This window comes from Tursiops truncatus, chromosome 10 (assembly GCF_011762595.2).
Source record: "Tursiops truncatus isolate mTurTru1 chromosome 10, mTurTru1.mat.Y, whole genome shotgun sequence".
NCBI classification, from domain to species: Eukaryota; Metazoa; Chordata; class Mammalia; order Artiodactyla; family Delphinidae; genus Tursiops; species Tursiops truncatus.
The window spans coordinates 15,709,574-15,731,215 of NC_047043.1; the positions used below are offsets into that span (position 1 = coordinate 15,709,574).

The following is a 21,642-nucleotide window of genomic DNA, read 5'->3' on the forward strand; positions in this document are numbered from 1 at the left end:
TAGGCACTGATAATTAACTGTTTCTTGGCAACCCTCAGACACATGCCCAATAAAAATAATTTTGGAATAAAGAGAACAACCCCACTGAAGGAGAATCCTGTAAAACTAACAAAATACAGAGCCATTTACCCTTCGATCTAGCACTCTCAATTCTGGGAATCTATCCCACAGCTATACCCAAACCCATTTAAAATGACCTATGGACAAGGTTATCATGGCTTACCATTTATAAGAGCCAAAGACTGGTAGACAACCCAAGTGTCCATCAATAGCAGATTCATTCAATAAACAACATTAAGGAAGATCTCTGGATACTGATACCCAAGGGGCTCAAGAATATATTGTCACACTTACTTTACAGCAAGCCGACGTTGCTCAGTGGAAAGATCTTCAGCCTTTCGACCTAATCCTATGAAAAGAAATATTGAGAAATAAGAAGTTTTTTGTTTTTTGTTTTTTTTTAAATATTTATTTATTTATTTAATTTATTTGGCTGCACTGGGTCTTAGTTGCAGCATATAGGATCTTCCTTGTGGCATGTGAGCTCTTAGTTGTGGAATGTGGGATCTAGTTCCCTGACCAGGGATAGAACCTGGGCCCCCTGCACTGAGAGTGCAGTCTTAACCACTGTGCCACCGGGGAAGTCCCAAGAAATAAGAAGTTTTAAGTGAAGTAGATAACTTAATCCTTAAAGAGGCTTATAAAAACTCATTTGAAAGAAGTGATTCGTTTTTGTTTCATCAATCATAAACAGTCCCCGTTCTCCATTTTTTTCAATGGATCAAAGCGCTGCCTGTAAGGACACGTGTGAGGAGGAAAGTCTCTATAGGTTATGAAGAGGGGAGAATTCAGGGGTTACCCCGATTTAATTCACACAGTATGAACATGGATCCCAGAGAACCCTTCACACCTCATACACTCCTTACCACGCTGTATACGTTTTCAATGCTCCATGAGAGACATAAGCCTGCCTTTGCAGCCAGCACCTGCCTAACTGCCTTCCTGATTATGCTGGGTGCAGATACCTGGTATAAGCTGGGAATGCAATGGAATGGATGGGGAAAGGAATAGGGGACTTTCCTCTTCCACAAAAAACAGGAAACGTAACCCTGAATGCACGGAAAACACAAAAGAATTATCAAGAGGTTTTTCTTCTTTTAAAACTCATCCATGCCAGAAAAACTCCCAACCAAATCACATTTGTGCTTCCTATAAAATCTGTATGTTAACTAATAGTCAAGGAAACCGAACTGTCATCTTAAGAGCAGAAGAAGTCGACTTTAAAACTGTATATTCAGCTAAGATTGATTAGGGTTACCGACCATCAAGGCAACTCAAAAACATGCCTAAGAGAAGGCAGAGTGTTTCTGGAATTTACTTGTTCCTCCCACACCCAAGAAAAAAAAAAGAAAAAGGCAAATAAACATTTTGCTGCATGTAAGGGATGTTCCAAAAAACAGGGTAAACTGAGAATGCTTTAAAAAGTAAATTTAGGCAAAAATCCTGTGTATTAAAAACAAAACAAAACCAAGAAGCAATGTTAATAAAAGAAAAATATCACACTCACTTTTTTCTAAGATCTCATCAAATAGTACAGCTCTGGCAATCCCAGGAATTAAATTGATTTTAGCTATTGACTTACGGTGCTAATGTGAGTCTATAACAACTACCAAATGGTTTTCAGGTACAAAAATATTGACCAAATCATCCCATTTTGCCCAGGACTTTGTCAACGTGGGCACTAAAAATCTCATATCCTGGGAAACTTCTGGGTTCTGGGCAAACCAGGACAGTTGCTCACCCTAGAAAGACTCCATCCTCAGAATAAAATTACTCAGTTCTCTACAGAATGACTAAATCACCAAGTATGAACTAGGAATAAACAGGGTCAAAATGAAATTAAATCAGCTCCCCAGCTGTAAGGAAAAACAGGAAGACTCGCTAGCAGAGACTAAATCTTCCCAACCCGTCAACACATAAAGAAGTTTCAACAGTCGCAAAGCATTTGCCAGAGCCGTACAAATCCGCAGAAGATACCTTTACTAATTGCACCTGGCATCTCTTAAGCCCATATTGAAACCTTCCACATGGATGGAAGGGCCATCCTCCTTTCCTGGAACCCAGTATCAACAGTGGAAATAATCACACTTTCTGGCCATTATCAGGAAGGGCCTGAGCGAAGAAAATGTTCAGTTTTATAGAAAGAAAAGATAATTTTTCTTCCCAGCTTTTTATAGGTTTGGGCTAATCTCATTAGATAATTTTCCAAGCCCCCGCACCCCCCAAAAATGGTTAACTAGCCAATGCTGTTTAACATTTTATTACCTCATGAGCTTCTCAGAGATTAAACCAAAGAAAAAGGATTCCATTTCTTCTGAATGGATTTGGAAATGAAGGGCAGAGAGCACCACACATTAACTTAAATTTAAAACGCTGTAAAACTAAACAGAAAACCCACCATTCTCAATATAAACATTTTAGCCAAGACTATGGATTCAGCAGGGAAATGGTAAATAATAGCTGGGAAAGTAAAAAGCTATGATTAAAGTGGGCTGCAATTTTTTTTTGCAAGATCTGCCAGCCCTTGTCTAACCTTTGGACTGTGTATACGGTAGAAAAGAAGAGCTCTGAAGGTCAGGCTCACTCTTAGAACCAAAAGGAGGGCTGTTTTTCTCACCGTCATGAACTTGGAATGCCAAGGTTGTGATCTTCTGAGTGACAATCATCAAAGGCCTAAAAGGAAGATAGAAAACAATCAAGATTGGCAGGACTGCCACTGGAGAAAACGTTTATTCCATTTCTGGGCATGGTAGTGTTTCATCTTGAAGATTATGAAATAAAATACAGAATTCAAACAATGGTTTTTCCCTTCCAAATCACTTTAAAGAAGTAGATAGGCAACAGTGAACAAGGAGATCACCGGAAACTCCCTCTTGCGTTCTTACTCTAAGCTAAGTTCTAGGACCAGCCCCGCCAGCATCGCCTGGAGCTTGTCAGAAACATAGACTTTCACACTCCATTCCCACCGGAAAATGAGAACCTGCATTTTCACAAGATCTCCATGGAATTCAAATGCACATTTAAATGTAAGCAGCGCTGGTTTGGGAGGTGACCTAATCCAGGGCCCTGGTTCCACCTGGATGGATATGATCTTGGCTTCTTCATGTGAATATGCTCTAACCTGCTTCGTTCTATTTAAAGGCAATTCTTGCATTCACACATAGTAAAAGATACATTTGTAAAATGTAGCTGCCTGGAAATAAACCATTTAGTGACCAAAAATAGCACCAATCTTATTTTGAAAAAAGCCATCCAATACAAGCCTAAGAAGTGACACCCATGTCGACAAGCATGTCAAGATAATTCAGTGTATACCTATATCCCCATATATATGTATACATATAGCTGATTCACTTTGTTATACAGCAGAAACTAACACAACACTGTAAAGCAATTATGCTGCAATGAAGATGTTCAAAAAAAAAATCATACACACACAAAAAGATAATTCAATGGAAGCAATAGTCTCTTCAACAAATAGCGATGGGACAACTAGATATCCACATAAAAAGCATACAAAAAGTAACTAAAAATGGTTCAAAGACCTAAATGTAAGCGCTAAACTATAAAACTCTTAGAAGAAAACACAGGCATAAATCTTCATGACCTTAGATTTGGCGATGACTTCTTAGATGTAACACCAAAAGCACAAGTAACAAAAGGAAAAGATAGATTAAATGGATATCATTAAAACTTAAAATTTTGTGCTTCAAAGGACACACACAATCAAGAAAGTGAAATTCACAGAATGCATGAAAATATGTGCAAATCATATATCTGCTAAGGGACTCGTACTAGACTATATAAAGAACACTTCCAACTCAATAATAAAAAGACAAAAGTAACAATTTAAAAATGGCCAAAGGATCTGAATGGACATTTATATTAAAAAAAGATAAAGAAATGGTGAATAAGCACATGAAAAGATGCTCAGTAGTAATCAACCCTCAGAGAAATGCAAATCAAAACCACAATGAGATACGACTTCACAAGCACTAGGATGACCAGAATCAAAAAGACAGATTGTTTTGGCCACAAGGTGGAGAATTGGAACCCTCACACATTACTGGTGGGAACATTAAACAGTGCAGCTACCTGAGAAACAGTCTGGCAGTTCCTCAAAACGTTAAACATAGAATTACCACATGACCAAGCAATTCCACTCCTAGGTATATACCCATGAGAAATAAAAACATGTCTACACAAAAACTTGTACATACATGTTCAGAGCAACATTATTCATAACAGCCCCAAAAGAAATAACCCAAAGGTCCATCAACTGATGAATGGATAAATAAAATGTGATATGTCCCTCTAATAGACTATTATTCAGCAATAGAAACAATAAAGTACTGATACATGCTACAACATGGATAGACCTTGAAAACACTATGCTAAGTGAAAAAAGCCAGACATAAATGGCCACATATTGTATGATTCCGTTTATATGAACTATCTAGACTAGGCAAATCCACAGAGAAATGGGTTGCTGGTTGCCTAAGTCTCGGGGAATTGGGAGGAAATGAGGTGTGACAGCGAATGCATACAGGTTTCTTCGGGTTGGGTGGGTGACGAAAATGTTGCAAGATTAACTGTGGTAAAATGGTTACACTCTGTAAATTCACTCTGCATATGTGTTTAAACCTGCTGAATTGTATACTTTAAGTGGTTGAATTGCATTGTATGTGAATTATATCTCAATAAAGCTGCAATTAAAATGACACCTGAAAACTGAACAGCTACACGTAAAAGAATGAAACGAGAACGTTCTCTAACACCATAAAAATAAACACAAAATAAGCACAAAAATAAACTCAAAATGGATTAAAGATCTAAATGTAAGGCCAGACACTATAAAACTCTTGGAAACATAGGCAGAACACTCTCTGACATAAATCGCAGCAAGATCTTTTTTGATCCACCTCTGAGAGTAATGAAAATAAAAATAAACAAATGGGACCTAATGAAACTTACAAGCTTTTACACTGTGAAGGAAACCATCAATAAAACAAAAAGAAAACCCACAGAATGGGAGAAAATATTTGCAAGCGAAGCAGCGGATAAGGGATTAATCTCCAAACTATACAAATAGCACATGCAGCTCAATATCAAAAAAACAAACAACCCAATTAAAAAATGGGCAGAAGATCTAAATAGACATTTCTCCAAAGAAGACATAGAGATGGCCAAGAGGCATATGAAAAGATGCTCAACATCACTAATTATTAGAGAAATGCAAATCAAAACTACAATGAGGTAACACCTCCTACCGGTTTAGACTGGCCATCATCAAAAAGATCTACAAACAATAAATGCTGGCGAGGGTGTGGAGAAAAGGGAACCCTCTGACACTGTTGGTGGGAATGTAAATTGGTACAGCCACTATGGAGAACAGTATGGAGGTTCCTTAAAAAACTAAAAATAGAGCTACCATATGATCCAGCAATCCCACTCCTGGGGATATATCCAGAGAAAACCATAATTCGAAATGATACATCCACCTCAATGTTCATTGCAGCACTATTTACAATAACCAGGACATGGAAGCAACCTAAATGTCCATCAGTGGAGGAATGGATAAAGAAGATGTAGTGTGTACATATATATATATATATATATATACACATACACACATCTCACACACACACACACACACACACCCACACCCACACACACAATGGAATATTACTCAGCCATAAAAAAGAATGAAAAATGCCATTTGCAGCAACGTGGTTGGACCTAGAGATTATCATACTGAGTGAAGTAAGTCAGACAAAGACAGACAAATATCGTATTGCTTATATGTGGAATCTAAAAAATGGTACAAAGGAACGTACTTACAAAACAGAATAGAGTCACAGATGTAGAAAACAAACTTGTGGTTACCAGGGGGGAAAGGGAGGGAGGGATAAATTGGGAGATTGGGTTTGATATATACACACTACTGTATGTAGATCACATAACTAATAAGAACCTACTGAATAGCACAGGGAACTCTATTCAATACTCTGTAATGACCTATATGGGAATAGAATCTAAAAACCAGTGGATATATGTGAATGTATAACCAACTCACTTTGCTGTACAGCAGAAATGAACATAACATTGTAAATCAACTCTACTCCAATAAAAAATTAATTTTAAAAAAGACATCTGTTTTTCCAATCATCTAGCTTAGCTTAGTACCTTTAATAGCTCTATCCTTGCCCAGTGAGACAAGATAAAATCCCACTGCCCAACTACCCTACTTTCCTTCAAACCTTCTAAGTTTAGCCTGGTTATCTGATCTCCATTCTCATAGCTTCTTATTGAATTTGCTATCTCTGACCCGTATGGACTGATGACTCATTTACATAGAAAGCTGAGGTTTGGTCAACGTCCTATGACAGCATCCCTGGGATAAACCTAGGATGCCGCACAGCCTCTGTGCCCTGAGCTCAGGCCACACCCAGGCGTGGCAGGATGGGATCAGACGCAAACCATCTTTAGGCCAAGGCTGATGTGTCCACTGCACTCGGCCACCTCTCTGTGAGTCCATTTTCTTTAATTCCTCTCGTTCTCATTTCCATTTTCCATCTCTTTAAAATAATAAGCATGTAATATTTTCAACTGTCAATATGAACGAATAAGATAAACTATTTTAAAGAAAGTGTCAACAAATGCCCTTTGACATCTTAACACCTACACCCAACTTTATATCTTATTTGTAAAAGTCCAGTGGCCAACGTTTGAAACAAGATTCCTAATGTTGTGTAAGGCGAAGAGAAGGAGAAGTGATTTGTCTGACTGTGGAAGGGAGGGGTGACTTGCTCTCCAGGACTGGGGAGAAGTGGGGGGTGGCAGACAAGGGAGCCCCCAAAGTGGTCATTCTAGGGCAGCAAGACATGCTCACAGCTGACAGTAATTTTGACCACTCTCTTGTATAGTGAAAAAAATAACTGCTTCCAGAACACCGAGGTTAGGGTCCTAGAAATAAGGATTACATCAAAACTTTCTATAAGAGCAATTTCGTCTTACAGACAAATATATAACTTCACAGCTCATCTTCTTGATGTTCAACAACACCTCTGACCCAGAATGTATAACAGATGCTGAGAGCTGTTTTTCTTGACAGGGACTTACACTAAGCATCACATTCAATGTAGTTGCCAAATATGACTGTTTCTGTTTTCAAAGCCTCTTTGTGCTTTTTTTTTTCCTGTAAGATTGTAAGCCTGAGGAATCAGTAACAGGACTTAAACTCCCAGCCTTCTTTACACAAAGCCCGGCACACGTTTTTTGTGTTTTGAGACACACATTCTGGTGACCATGCAATTTGCAAACCAAGTTCCTACATCTGATTTAATTCACAACTTCATTTTCAAAGGGTCTAAAACATTGATATATCCATAAAGGAAATGTGTCATGGAATTAGCCTGACCTTCAGCCTCTATAGAAATGTACCATTTGTTTTCCTCTTTCTGGGGTTAGATTTAATGTATTCCATAATTAGGCACACGTTCAGCAAAGCATTTAGAGTCTATTCACAGAAGTGGTGGGCATGAGAAAGCACCTCTCAGGTTGGCTGCTGGGGGTGCGTAACTGACTGGCTGCAGCTGCATCCTCTGATTCCACCACCTTGCTGGTGCTCAGCCCACGCCTCCCTGAGGCTACGTGCAGCCAATGACTGAGCACAGCAGGGTAGCCACGCCCTCCAGACCAGGCGCGGTGCTCCTCAGCCCGGGAATTCCAGCTCGAGGACTCATCCTTGAACTCGCTGAAACAGGCTCAGAACTGCACCGCAGCCCAAGACCTCCCTTCCTTCCTTCCCTCTCCCATCTCAGGGGTGAGACGTGCATTTTAATCTGATGGCTCTCCCAGCCTCATCCAGTTGCCTCCCTGTTTTCCCTCACAGGTGTTTCGCCCAACAAATCTCATACATCTGTTCTCACCTTGGCGTCTGCTTCTCAGAGAACCCAGACTAATGTAATACACACTACTGAGCATCTAGATCAATGTAAATAAATAATAATTACTCCATGTTCAATCTGTACCTTTGAGCCTATGTAAGAACCACATTGTTATCATTCTTTAAGGGAAAAAAAGTCTCCCTTTTGGGGGGAAAAAACAAGAAGCTATGGATCAAATTTTGTTACCCATGATCTAGACTATACTTTTAATAATATATTGTTTCTGTTTTAAACATCTGAAGAAGTTTCTAGTAACTTAAATAAGAAGCGACTCACACATGTGATCATGGGCTTATAAAAAACAACATACTGACAACTTGCAGAAAAGGAAATGGAGTTAGAGTCCTCCTACATTCTTACTTTTCTGTGGGTGTAGGGAAGAGCGCCATACGCTCCTGAACAGAGGAAGTCCATTCTGAACACTTTTCACTGATCAATTTATTTAAACCGATGGGTAGATCAGATGCCAAACTCAGACTGCACAGCTTACTGAGATTTCAGAGTCAAATCCAGAGAGTTACCGACTTAGGATAAAACTCAAATACCGGGACTTCCCTGGTGGCACAGTGGTTAAGAATCCGCCTGCCAATGCAGGGGACACGGGTTCGAGCCCTGATCCGAGAAGATCCCACATGCCGCGGAGCAACTAAGCCTGTGCACCACAACTACTGATCCTGCACTCTAGAGCCCATGAGCCACAACCACTGAGCCCGTGTACCACAACTACTGAAGCCAGCGTGCCTAGAGCCCATGCTCCGCAATAAGAGAAGCCACCGCAATGAGAAGCCCGCGCACCACAACAAAGAGTAGCCCCCGCTCGCCGCAACTAGAGAAAGCACACACACAGCAACAAAGACCCAATGCAGCCAAAATAAATACATAAATATATTTTAAAAAACACTCAAATACCATCGACGTTGCATTTCAATCAAAACATAATATAATCTAAGACGTGTTTGTTGGTCTGTGATCGGAATTCATGTTTTTTTCCGGCAAAAATACAAAACCCAGGAGATCGAAGCACATACTACAAGCACACGAAGGGCACAGAAAGGCTCCCTGATGCAGCCAAAGGACTTCCTCAGGACAATGAGGCCTTAGAAGCTTAGCTGTGCTCAGATCATCCACCCCCTGAGAAGTAGGCCCTGTCCCTGGATTTTTACACACTCACCAGTCAGAGGCCCCTGCCCTTGCATCTATGGGAACTATCTGACCAATCGGAAACCAAGGTTTGAATCCAGCAGGGTTGAGATGGGGCCATTTCTCTTTTGTCCTGTGAATTTTTTTCATGATAAAAAAAAAAAATGCTGAAGAAAATTTTTTCTTCCTGAACCTAAAATTATTAGTCTAATTTGGATAAAGAAATATAGGGGGAAATAAAGTACGGGGAAAACAGGCAGATAGAGATATGTTTAGAGTAAAAAGAAACAACCATGCCACTCTGCTCTCCCCACCACACACACACACACACACACAAAATCAATGTCTTCTGATACAGACTTCGGGCAATTTACCAGTAGTGGTACCCATTCATCCATTTCCATTTCCTGTATCAACTCCCAACAAAAAATAACCTGTTTTTAAAACACTAAGCAAAACTCTGTTTTGAGCAGTATTCCAGGATAACCTGCCTATTGTAGCTTAATCTTTGGACCTTAAGTGGTTAAGTTCTCTGTCCTGGTAAAGCTAGGATGGAACAATGAGATGATGCAGTCATCAGTTAGAGGTGTCAAAAGAGCCAACCAATCACAGCTGGCTGGACAGCATCAAGCCAAATCTGACATTCAAGAATCTTATTTTCCCTAACAGGTAATTTTAGATGCAAAAAGTTATACTTTATCTTTTCATCAATTCTTTGTTTATAATACAAATCCACTTACAATGCACACATACTAGGAAAGCAAGGAGTCAGGGCAGCAAGAAGTTTGACAGGATGGGAGAATCCAATGCAACAAACTTCCAATCAACCACAATCTAGGACGGGGCTGGATCTTGCACAACAACTAGGGGCGCCAAGATACAATGCAAACTGCAGCCCGTGGCCCAGACCCAAGAGCTGAGGGCCAGACAGGAGGCTCTTGCTTCTGCCCCTCCAGTATCCCCCTGCTCCCGGGATTACTGAAGAGGAGGGTGATGATATCATACCTTTAGTACAATGCTCCCAAACTCCTATCAACTATGCCAGCCTGGGGGAAGAAAACAAGGGACTCCCGGAGTCACAGCAAAGAAAGTACATGGTTCCACCAGGCTTCCTAGGGCTGCAAATGAAGGCAATGGAAACTCCTCTGGACTCATTTCAGAGTTCACTGGTATCTGTTCAGACCCATCTAATCTCTATATTTTTGGCACTCAACAACAACAAAATCACCAGCTCTCCATTTTAACAGGAACCCGCCAAATATACTTGGTATAACTTATACTCGTGTCCTCAGAATTAAATTCCAAGTGATGGTGCTAATTACTGAAAAGCTGGCAGCAGACTGAAGGAGAAACATGAAATACGCTAATCTGGAAATCTCTTTGCAAATCTCTTCTTTTGTTCATATTATAGAACCCAGTTATTTGCACGTACTGGGCTGGTTAGGTAGAGTGATCAGGATATCATAAACCAACAGAGGAAAACATCTCGCATGGAACAACAGGGCAATGATCTCCACTGCTCCAAGGGATGTGGGCAAGTGATACTTCTAGAATGCCCAACAGGATAACCAGGAACACAAACGACTATCGTTCCACTGGTGTAGGCTGCAGTTCACCACGATACGCATGCATAGTATGCATTCAAATATATTTAAATAACATTTAGAATTTATTATTATAATCATATAAAACAATTATTAAAATCTCCAATAAAGACCACCCCCCAACCCCAGACAGAATCACTGTCTTAGTATGTATTATTTCCTTCCACTCTTTTTTCTACACATGTCCACATTCATAAAAATGGAATCTTAGGGCTTCCCTGGTGGCACAGTGGTTGAGAGTCCTCCTGTCGATGCAGGGGACATGGGTTCGTGCCCTGGTCTGGGAAGATCCCACATGCCGCGGAGCGGCTGGGCCCGTGAGCCACGGCCGCTGAGGCTGCGCGTCCGGAACCTGTTGCTCCACAATGGGAGAGGCCACAACAGTGAGAGACCCACGTATCACAAAAAAAAAAAAAAGGAATCTTAATACATGTATTTGTTTTGTGGTTTTGATTTTCCATTATATTGTAAGCATTTTCCAATGTCATTAAATATTCTTTGACGACATCATTTTTAATGGACGTATATTAGTATCATAATTTAATCATTCACCTCTTTTGGACCAATTAGGAGCTTCCAATTTTGCACTATTATCGACAACAGCTGAACATGCTTATGAATAAATTTGATTTCCTTAAGGTAATTCAGTTCCTAGGAATTTATCCTATTATAGGATATAAACTTTAAAAAAATTCTTGCTTAAAATTTATGGCTAACTTGCCTTCCAGAACGGTTGTACCAATTCATACTCCCACTAGCAGCGTATGAATTCTCATTTCATAATGTTTTCAAAAACACATGGGTAACTCAGATTGCCAACATGATGGGAGAGCAATTATCTGCCTGAATCTGGCCTCGCCTGCAAAAGGAATTAAGGTTCCTTCTTGCTGCTTCCCTCAGAAGAAAACTCGATTTGCGCCCTTCTGTGAGCAAAAAGGAATCAGTTCACTATCACCAACTTAAAAGGAATCAAGTATCAGCTTTATTACAAGCAGTTGTTGAGCTTCCCCGGGGAGAACAGTAAATGTTCCGGTATTGTTAATCACCCATATTCACAGAGAAAACATGGAGGACACTGGCTTCTACATGTATTGAGACAAACTACATTAGCAGCACTAATAAAAGTGTATCTTGTGCGTCGTCCTCACCATTTAACATCAGGCTTGATTACTTTCAGAATGGTAACAAAATTGCAAGCCCCAGAATCATCTGAAGTACAAGTTTATGTGCTCCCCCCAAATTAAAAACATATATACGTCATTGGACACAAACACTAACATACTCCAATCCTGTTCAATTCCTGTCTGTGCTCTTACTCTAAGTAAGTATGTTAAGCACATAGGTTCACATGCATGCTCAAAAGAGAATAGCTATCACATCAGGCTGCTTTAAAACGCCAAGTTCAACTTCAAATCACTGCTTCATTCCTCAACAAAATCCTAAATAAGATTTTTAGGCTGAAATAAATAGTAGTGTTAAACAAATTCCGTTCTGAAGGAGAACTGGTGGTTGCTTGCATGTTCTTAATGAGACTAGACACTGGAAAAGAATTTCTCTTATTGACCATTTGTGATTTAAAACATCTTATCAATTTCAGTACGAACCCGTCCATTTATGTTTCTGACATTATCCGAGAAGATGGATTTATATCAGTGAGGCACTGTGCATTTATGGTGACAGGAAAAAAAAATAATTCTGCTGCTTAATAATGCCCTATAATTTTTTTTAAAAAAGACATACCCTCCAAGAACTGGATAAAGTATGGTCACTCCACAATCAGGGATCTAAATCACATTCTACTTACAGGAGCAGACACATTTTTGTTGTATCCTTTCCCAAACAAAAGTGTCCTTTCTCATTCAAACAGTCTACACTTTTGTGTGTAAAGTCAGAGATTTCTTAACACAAGAAGATCCAAAAAATGCCAGAGAACAAACACCACCTAAGGAAATTTATCATGACTATGCCTATGCCACTGAAAGCGGAATGGACAGGAACTGATATCCATCCTCCCCTGCTGTCAAACCCCAAATCCACCCCATTTCACAAGCACATGACTGTCTTCCCTTTATTTGCTCTTTATTTTTTCCTTTCGGTAACTTTCCACAATTCTGATTATATTAAAAATGACATAACAGTCATTCACGAGTTTATAGTTTTATGGGCAAAACCACTGGAGGAGGAGATGTGACGAGAACAGAGTGAAACGTGGAGAGTGGAGGCATGACCAGGACCAGGGGACAGCTGTCAGCTCATCAAAGGGTATGGAATCATATAAGAATGGGTATTCATTTCCTAGAGCTGCCATAACAGATGACCACAGATTGGGGGGCTTAAAACCAGAAACGTAATGTCTCACAGTTCCGGAGATCAGAAAGTCCCAATCAAGGTGTTGGCAGAGTTGTCTTTTTCTGGAAGCTTTGAAGGAGAATCTGTTCCATGCTTCTTCCTAGCTTCTGTGGCTGATGGCAACCCCTGGAGCTCCTTGGCTTGTGGCTGTGTCACTCTTACCTCCACCTCCATCTTCACATGGCCATCTTCCCTGTGTCTCTGTGTCTGTCTCTCTCATGGCCTTCTTAGAAGGACACCAGTCATAATGAATTTAGGGCCCACCCGAATCTAGTATGCCCTCACTTTAGCTAGTTACATCTGCCAAGGTCCTATTTCCATATAAGGACATATTCTGAGGCTCCAGGGGGACGCGAATTTGGGGGAACACGCGTCAAGCCAGTACACAATGACATGCTCACATTTGACCTTCCTGTACAAACCTGAAATAGGTAACTACATTCATTCCACAGTCTTTGGTCACCTCTGTCTCCTATAATTGTGCCTGCCATGTAGAGCTTCTCAGTCAGGTCTGCTGAATGATGAATGAATGAACCTTTCAATGCAGGACCAAAGCTCTTCCTTGGAGTGTGGATCTGATCAATGGAGGCTACTCTCTTACATAAATCCCATCCACTATCTCCAGAGTTGTTTCCTCTAACAAGGATTGAGAAGGTAAAAGGAAGTAAAGATGCTTGCAGAGCAATCTGAGTGCAGAGTTTTTACTTGGTATAATCCTCCCTGAGATCCTTTCGGCTTTCTCAGCCACATTACATTTAATTCAACCACTATTACTTTTAATATACTAAATTTGCTTCGGTGGCTTTCCAAAGGTCCCTACCTAGATTTAGACAAACCACTCTCTCTCCTTTCACATCCATATATAATCAGCTTATTTATAATGAGTACAAACTGGAATAAACAAATTTGGGGATAAACACATGACACTACCTAAGCGTACAAATCAATGGATGAGAGCAGAAGTGCCCATGCTCATCACCTACAAACACTCCGTGCACTGGGGTCTCAGTGAGTATGATTCACGGGCGATGGGCAGCACCAGCCAGTGAGAGCAGATGAGAGGCCTCCTGCTACACAGGTCCAAATGCAGGGACTCACGAGGTGGAAGGAAGGGGGCGCGGGAGGGAGGAGGCGGCCAGCAGGGAAAGCTCTGTAAAGCAGTAATCTTTGAGCTGGGTTATAAAAAGTGAAGTGAGAGATTTCCATGCACTTAAGGATGGAAAAGGGGCTTCTAATCAGGGGAACGAGTAAGGCAGAGGCGCAGAGACATGAAGTAACCAAGCGCATGCACAGACCCTAAACTTTTCTGCACTGCTGCCACATGCAGTGCACACAGGGAGGCGATGCAGCAGAGGAAGCAGGTCCAAATCACCATTGGCTTTGATACTCCAGAGAGCATAGACTGGAGAAGAGGTGCAGGATGGAAGGAAAGATGGCCAATTAGGAAAGGTGCAGACATGGTGATCCAGGGTGGTGGCAGTGGGCATGAGGGGCAGTGGACGGATTCTGGGAACTGCCAGGCTGCTGACATAAGAATGTGGGTGGCAGGGGAAGGAAGGTGGCTTTCTGAGACCTCCACAAGCACCTCACATGTCTGTGCTCCTGCAGAGCTATTCCCTTTGCCAGGAATACCCCTCCTCCTGCTAAAATGCATGGTGTCTCTGACACTTGGCACTGTGCATAGCATATTGCAGACTAAAAAATTGTTGTAGAAATGAATGAATGAATATACACTTGTGTCCTAAAAAGAAAGATGATATAGATGAGAAACAAATAATAATCTACTTTAGGCTAAAGTCAAAGTTTTTTGTTCAATATCCCAACCAAATATGGCTGGAGGGGCTGTTTAATTGAGGCTCCTGGAAGCATTAAAAAAAAAAAAAGGACTGACAAATACTAGAGTATTTAACTCATTCCTTTAGTGAACATCTATGAAGAGCCAGGAACTCTTCTAAGTATGGGGGACAGGGTGGGGGGCCCAGTTGTGAGGTTGAACCAAAAAAAATAAAATTTGCTGATTAAACACTAGGGAAAGTTATGACCACCATTTAAAACTACTTTTGAGACTTCCCTAGTGGTCCAGTGGTTAAGATTCCACCTTCCAATACAGGGGACAGGGGTTCGATCCCTGTTCAGGGAACTAAGATCCCACCTGCCGTGGGGCAATTAAGCTGGCGCGCAACTACTGAGTCCACACACCACAACCAGAGAGCCGACATGCCGCCACTACAGAGGCTGCACACTCTGGAGCCCACGTGCCACAACTGGAGAGAAGCCCGCGCACTGCAGAGGAGGATGCGTGTCACAACTGAGACCCAATGCAGCCAAAAATAAATAAATATTGTTAAAAAGGGGGCCTTCAAGATAGCAGAGAAGTAAGATATGGAGATCACCTTCCTCCCCACAAATACATCAAAACTACATGTACATGTGGAACAACTACAGAACACCTACTGAACACTGGCAGAAGACCTCAGACCTCCCAAAAGGCAAGAAACTCCACACGTACCTGGGCAGGGCAAAAGAAAAAAGAATAAACAGAGACAAAAGGATAGGGATGGGACCTGCACCAGGGACCTGCACCAGTGGGAGGGAGCTGTGAAGGAGGAAAAGTTTCCAAATACTAGGAAGCCCCTTCACTGGTGGAGACGGGGCGTGGGCAGGGGGGAATCTTCAGAGAGCGCAGCCACAGGGGTGTGGAGGGCAAAGAGGAGAGATTTCCGCACAGAGGATCCCTGCCGACCAGCACTCATCAGCCCAAGAGGCTTGTCTGCTCACCTGCCAGGGCAGGCAGGACCTGGGAGCTGAGGCTCAGGCTTCGGAGGTCAGATCCCAGAGACAGGACTGGGGTTGGCGGCGTGAACACAGCCTGAAGGGGGCTAGTGCGCCACAGCTAGCCAGGAGGGAGTCCGGGAAAAACTCTGGATCTGCCTAAGAGGCAGGAGACCATTGTTTCAGGGTGCATGAGGAGAGGGGATTCAGAGCACCGCCTAAATGAGCTCCAGAGACAGGCATGAGCCGCGGCTAAAAGTGCGGACCCCAGAGACGGGCATGAGATGCCAAGGCTGCTACTGCAGCCCCAAGAAGCCTGTGTGCGAGCACAGGTCACTCTCCACACCTCCCCTCCCGTGAGCCTGTGCAGCCCACCACTGCCAGGGTCCCGTGACCCAGGGACAACTTCACCGGGAGAACACACGGCGCACCTCAGGCTGGTGCCACGTCATGCCGGCCTCTGCCGCCACAGGCTTGCCCCACATTCTGCACCCCTACCCCCTTCCCCGAGTGAGCCAGAGCCCCCAAATCAACTGCTACTTTAACCCTGTCCTGTATGAGCAAAGAACTTATGCCCTCAGGTGACCTACACTCAGAGGCGGGTCCAAATCCAAAGCTGAGCCCCGGGAGCTGTGAGAACAAAGAAGAGAAAACGAAATCTCTCCCAGCAGCCTCAGGAGCAGCAGATTAAATCTCCACAATCAACTTGATGTACCTGCATCTGAGGAATACCTGAATAGACAAGGAATCATCCCAAAATTGAGGTGGTGGACTTTGGGAGCAACTGTAGACCTAGGGTTTCCTTTCTGCATCTAATTTGTTTCTGGTTTTATGTTTATCTTAGTTTAGTATTTACAGCTTATTATCATTGGTAGATTTGTTTATTGATTTGGTTGCCCTCTTCCTTTTTTAATTTTTTTATATATACATTTTTTCCTTTTTCTCTTTTTGTGAGTGTGTATGCTTCTTTGTGTGATTTTGCCTGTATAGCTTTGCTTTTGCCATTTCTCCTATGGTTCTGACTGTCTGTTTTGGGGGGATTTTTTGGGTTTTTTTAGTATAGTTTTTAGCATTTGTTACCATTGGTGGATTTGGTTTTTGGTTTGGTTGCTCTCTTCTTTCTTTCTCTCTTTCCTTTCTTTTTATTACTTTTTTATTTTTAATAATTCTTTTCTATTTTAACAACTTTATTTAATTTCCTTCCTTCCTTCCTCCTTCCTTCCTTCCTCTCTCCCTTCCTCCCTCCTTCTCTCCCTCCCTCCCTCTTTTCTCCCTTTTCTTCTGAGCCATGTGGCTGACAGGGTCTTGGTGTTCTGGCCAGGTGTCAGGCCTGAGCCTCTGAAGTGGGAGAGCTGAGTTTAGGACACTGGTCCACCAGAGACCTCCCGGCCCCAAGTAATATGAAACAGCGAAAGATCTCCCAGAGATCTCCATCTCAACACTAAGACCAAGCTCCACTCAACGACCAGCAAGCCACAATGCTGAACACCCTATGCCAAACAACTAGCAAGACAGGAACACAAACCCACCCGTTAGCAGAGAGGTTACCTAAAATCATAATAAGTTCACAGACACCCCCCAAAAACACCACTGGACGTGGTCCTGCCCACCATAAAGACAAGATCCACCTCATCCACCAGAACACAGGCACCAGTCCCCTCCACCAGGAAGCCTACACAACACACTGAACCAACCTTTGGTGTCTGCCTGGGAGCAGACACCAAAAACAACGGGACCTATGAACCCGCCAACTGCTAAACGGAGGCCCCAAACAGAGTAAGTTAAGCAAAATGAGAAGACAGAGAAATACACAGCAGGTGAAGGAGCAAGGTAAAAAGCCACCAGACCAAACAAACGGAGAGGAAATAGGCAGTCTACCTCAAAAAGAATTCAGAGTAATCATAGTAAAGATGATCCAAAATCTTGGAAATAGAATGGACAAAATATAAGAAATGTTTAACAAGGACCTAGAAGAACTAAAGAGCAAACAAACCATGATGAACAACACAATAAATGAAATTTAAAATTATCTAGAAGGAATCAATAGCAGAATAAGTGAGGCAGAAGAAGGGATAAGTGACCTGGAATATAAAATAGTGGAATTAACTACTGCAGAGCAGAATAAAGAAAAAAGAAAAAAAAAAGAATGAAAAGAATTGAGGACAGTCTTAGAGACCTCTGGGACAGCATTAAATGCACGAACATTCGAATTAAAGGGGTCCTAGAAGAAGAAGAGGAAAAGAAAGGGACTGAGAAAATATTTGAAGAGATTATAGTAGAAAACTTCCCTAATATGGGAAAGGAAATAGTAAATCAAGTCCAGTAAGCACAGAAAGTCCCATACAGGATAAATCCAAGGAGAAACACACCAAGATACATATTAATCAAACTATCAAAAATTAAATACAAAGAAAACATATTAAAAGCAGCAAGGGAAAAACAACAAATAACACACAAGGGAATCCCCATAAGGTTAACAGCTGATCTTTCAGCAGAAACTCTGCAAGCCAGAAGGGTGTGGCAGGACATATTTAAAGTGATGAAGGAGAAAAACCTACAAACAAGATTACTCTACCCAGCAAGGATCTCATTCAGATTAGATGGAGAAATTAAAACCTTTACAGACAAGCAAAAGCTGAGAGAGTTCAGCACCACCAAACCAGCTTTACAACAAATGCTAAAGGAGCTTTTCTAGGCAAGAAACACAAGAGAAGGAAAAGACCTACAATAACAAACCCAAAACAATTAAGAAAATGGGAATAGGAACATACATATCTATAACACCCTTAAATGTAAATGGATTAAATGCTCCAACCAAAAGACATAGACTGGTTGAATGGATATAAAAACAAGACCCGTATATATGCTGTCTACAAGAGACCCACTTCAGACCTAGAGACACATACAGACTGAAAGTGAGGGGCTGGAAAAAGATATTCCATGCAAATGGAAATCAAAAGAACGCTGGAGTAGCAATTCTCATATCAGACAAAATAGACTTTAAAATAAAGACTATTACAAGAGACAAAGAAGGACATTACATACTAATCAAGGGATCAATCCAAGACACAATTGTAAATATTTATGCACACAAAAGAGGAGCACCTCAATGCATAAGGCAAATGCTAACAGGCATAAAAGGGGAAATCGACAGTAATACAATCATAGAAGGGGACTTTTAACACCCCACTTTCACCAATGGACAGATCATCCAAAATGAAAATAAATAAGGAAACACAAGCTTTAAATGATACATTAAACAAGATGCACTTAATTGATATTTATAGGACATTCCATCCAAAAACAGCAGAATACACTTTCTTCTTAAGTGCTCATGGAACATTCTCCAGGATAGATCATATCTTGGGTCACAAATCAAGCCTTGGTAAATTTAAGAAAACTGAAATCATATCAAGTATCTTTTCCGACCACAATGCTATGAGATTAGATATCAATTACAGGAAAAAGTCTGTAAAAAATACACACACGTGGAGGCTAAACAATACACTACTAAATAACCAAGAGATCACTGAAGAAATCAGAGAGGAAATCAAAAAATACCTAGAAACAAATGACAATGAAAACACAATGACCCAAAACCTATGGGATGCAGCAAAAGCAGTTCTAAGAGTGAACGTTATAGCAATACAATCCTACCTCAAGAAATAGGAAAAACCTCGAATAAACAACCTAACCTTACACCTAAAGGAATTATAGAAATTAGAACAAAAAACCCCCAAAGTTAGCAGAAGGAAAGAAGTCATAAAGATCGGATCAGAAATAAATGAAAAGGAAATGAAGGAAATGATAGCGAAGATCAATAAAACTAAAAACTGGTTCTGTGAGAAGATAAACAAAATTGATAAACCATTAGCCAGACTCATCACGAACAAAGGGAGAATACTCAAATCAATAGAATTAGAAATGAAAATGGAGAAGTAACAACCGACACTGCAGAAATACAAAGGATCATGAGAGATTACTACAATCAACTCTATGCCAATAAAATGGACAACCTCAAAGAAATAGACAAATTCTTAGAAAAGCACAACATTCTGGGACTGAACCAGGAAGAAATAGAAAATGTAAACAGACCAATCACAAGCACTGAAATTGAAACTGTGATTAAAAATCTTCCAACAGGGGCTTCCCTGGTGGTGCAGTGGTTGAGAGTCCGCCTGCCGATGCAGGGGACACGGGTTCGTGCCCAGGTCTGGGAAGATCCCACATGCCGCAGAGCGGCTAGGCCCGTGAGCCATGGCCGCTGAGCCTGCGCATCCGGAGCCTGTGCTCCGCAACGGGAGAGGCCACAACAGTGAGAGGCCCGCGTACCGCAAAAAAAAAAACAAACAAAAAACTTCCAACAAACAAAAGCTCAGGACCAGATGGCTTCACAGGCGAATTCTATCAAACATTTAGAGAAGAGCTAACACCTATCCTTCTCAAACTCGTCCAAAATATAGCAGAGGGAGGAACACTCCCAAACTCATTCTACGAGGCCATCATTACCCTGATACCAAAACCAAACAAAGATGTCACAGAAAAAGAAAACTATAGGCCAACATCACTGATGAACATAGAAGCAAAAATCCTCAACAAAATACCAGCAAACAGAATCCAACAGCACATTAAAAGGATCATACACCATAAGCAAGTGGGGTTTATCCCAGGAATGCAAGAATTCTTCAGTATACAGAAATCAATCAATGCGATAAACCATATTAACAAATTGAAGGAGAGAAACCATATGATCATCTCAATAGATGCAGAAAAAGCTTTCGACAAAATTCAATACCCATTTATGATAAACACCCTCCAGAAAGCAGGCATAGAGGGAACTTACCTCAACATAATAAAGGCCATATATGAGAAACCCCCAGCCAATATCGTTCTCAATGGTAAAAAACTGAAACCATTTCCTCTAAGATCAGGAACAAGACAGGGTTGCCCATTCGCACCACTACTCTTCAACATAGTTTTGGAAGTTCTAGCCACAGCAGTCAGAGAAGAAAAAGAAATAAAAGGAATCCAAATCGGAAAGGAAGTAAAGCTGTCACTGTTTGCAAATGCCATGATACTATACACAGAGAATCCTAAAGACGCTACCAGAAAACTACTAGAGCTAGTCAATGAATTTGGTAAAGTAGCAGGATACAAAATTGATGCACAGAAGTCTCTTGCATTCCTATACACTAATGATGAAAAATCTGAAAGAGAAATTAAGGAAACACTCCCATTTACCAATGCAAGAAGAATAAAATACCTAGGAATAAGCCTACCTAGGGAGACAAAAGACCTGTATGCAGAAAACTATAAGACACTGATGAAAGAAATTAAAGATGATCCAAGCAGATGGAGAGGTATACCATGTTCTTGGATTGGAAGAATCAACATTGTGAAAATGACTATACTACCCAAAGCAATCTACAGATTCAGTGCAATTCCTATCAAAGTACCAATGGCATTTTTCACAGAAGTAGAACAAAAAATTTCACAATTTGTATGGAAACACAAAAGACCCCGAATAGCCAAAGCAATCTTGAGAAAGAAAAACGGAGCTGGAGGAATCAGACTCCCTGACTTCAGACTATAGTACAAAGTTACGGTAAACAAGACAGTATGGTACTGGCACAAAAACAGAAATATAGATCAATGGAACAGGATAGAAAGCCCAGAGATAAACCCACGCACATATGGTCACCTTATCTTTGATAAAGGAGGCAAGAATATACAATGGAGAAAAGACAGCCTCTTCAATAAGTGGTGCT

At 41.2% G+C, this 21,642-nt stretch overlaps 1 protein-coding gene across 2 annotated transcripts in view; it reads right to left on the reverse strand.

Annotated features, from left to right (window-relative positions):
* Nucleotides 1–21,642, reverse strand: part of MBOAT1 (membrane bound glycerophospholipid O-acyltransferase 1) — a 113,173-nt gene that overhangs the window by 27,854 nt on the left and 63,677 nt on the right. For both annotated transcript variants that reach the window (XM_033863883.2, XM_019945233.3), the window contains exons 5-6: nt 2,678–2,733; nt 355–409 (exon numbers count right to left, since the gene is read on the reverse strand). In XM_033863883.2, the coding sequence (XP_033719774.1) occupies nt 355–409; nt 2,678–2,733 (111 nt within the window). The remainder of the gene's footprint in view (nt 1–354; nt 410–2,677; nt 2,734–21,642) is intronic.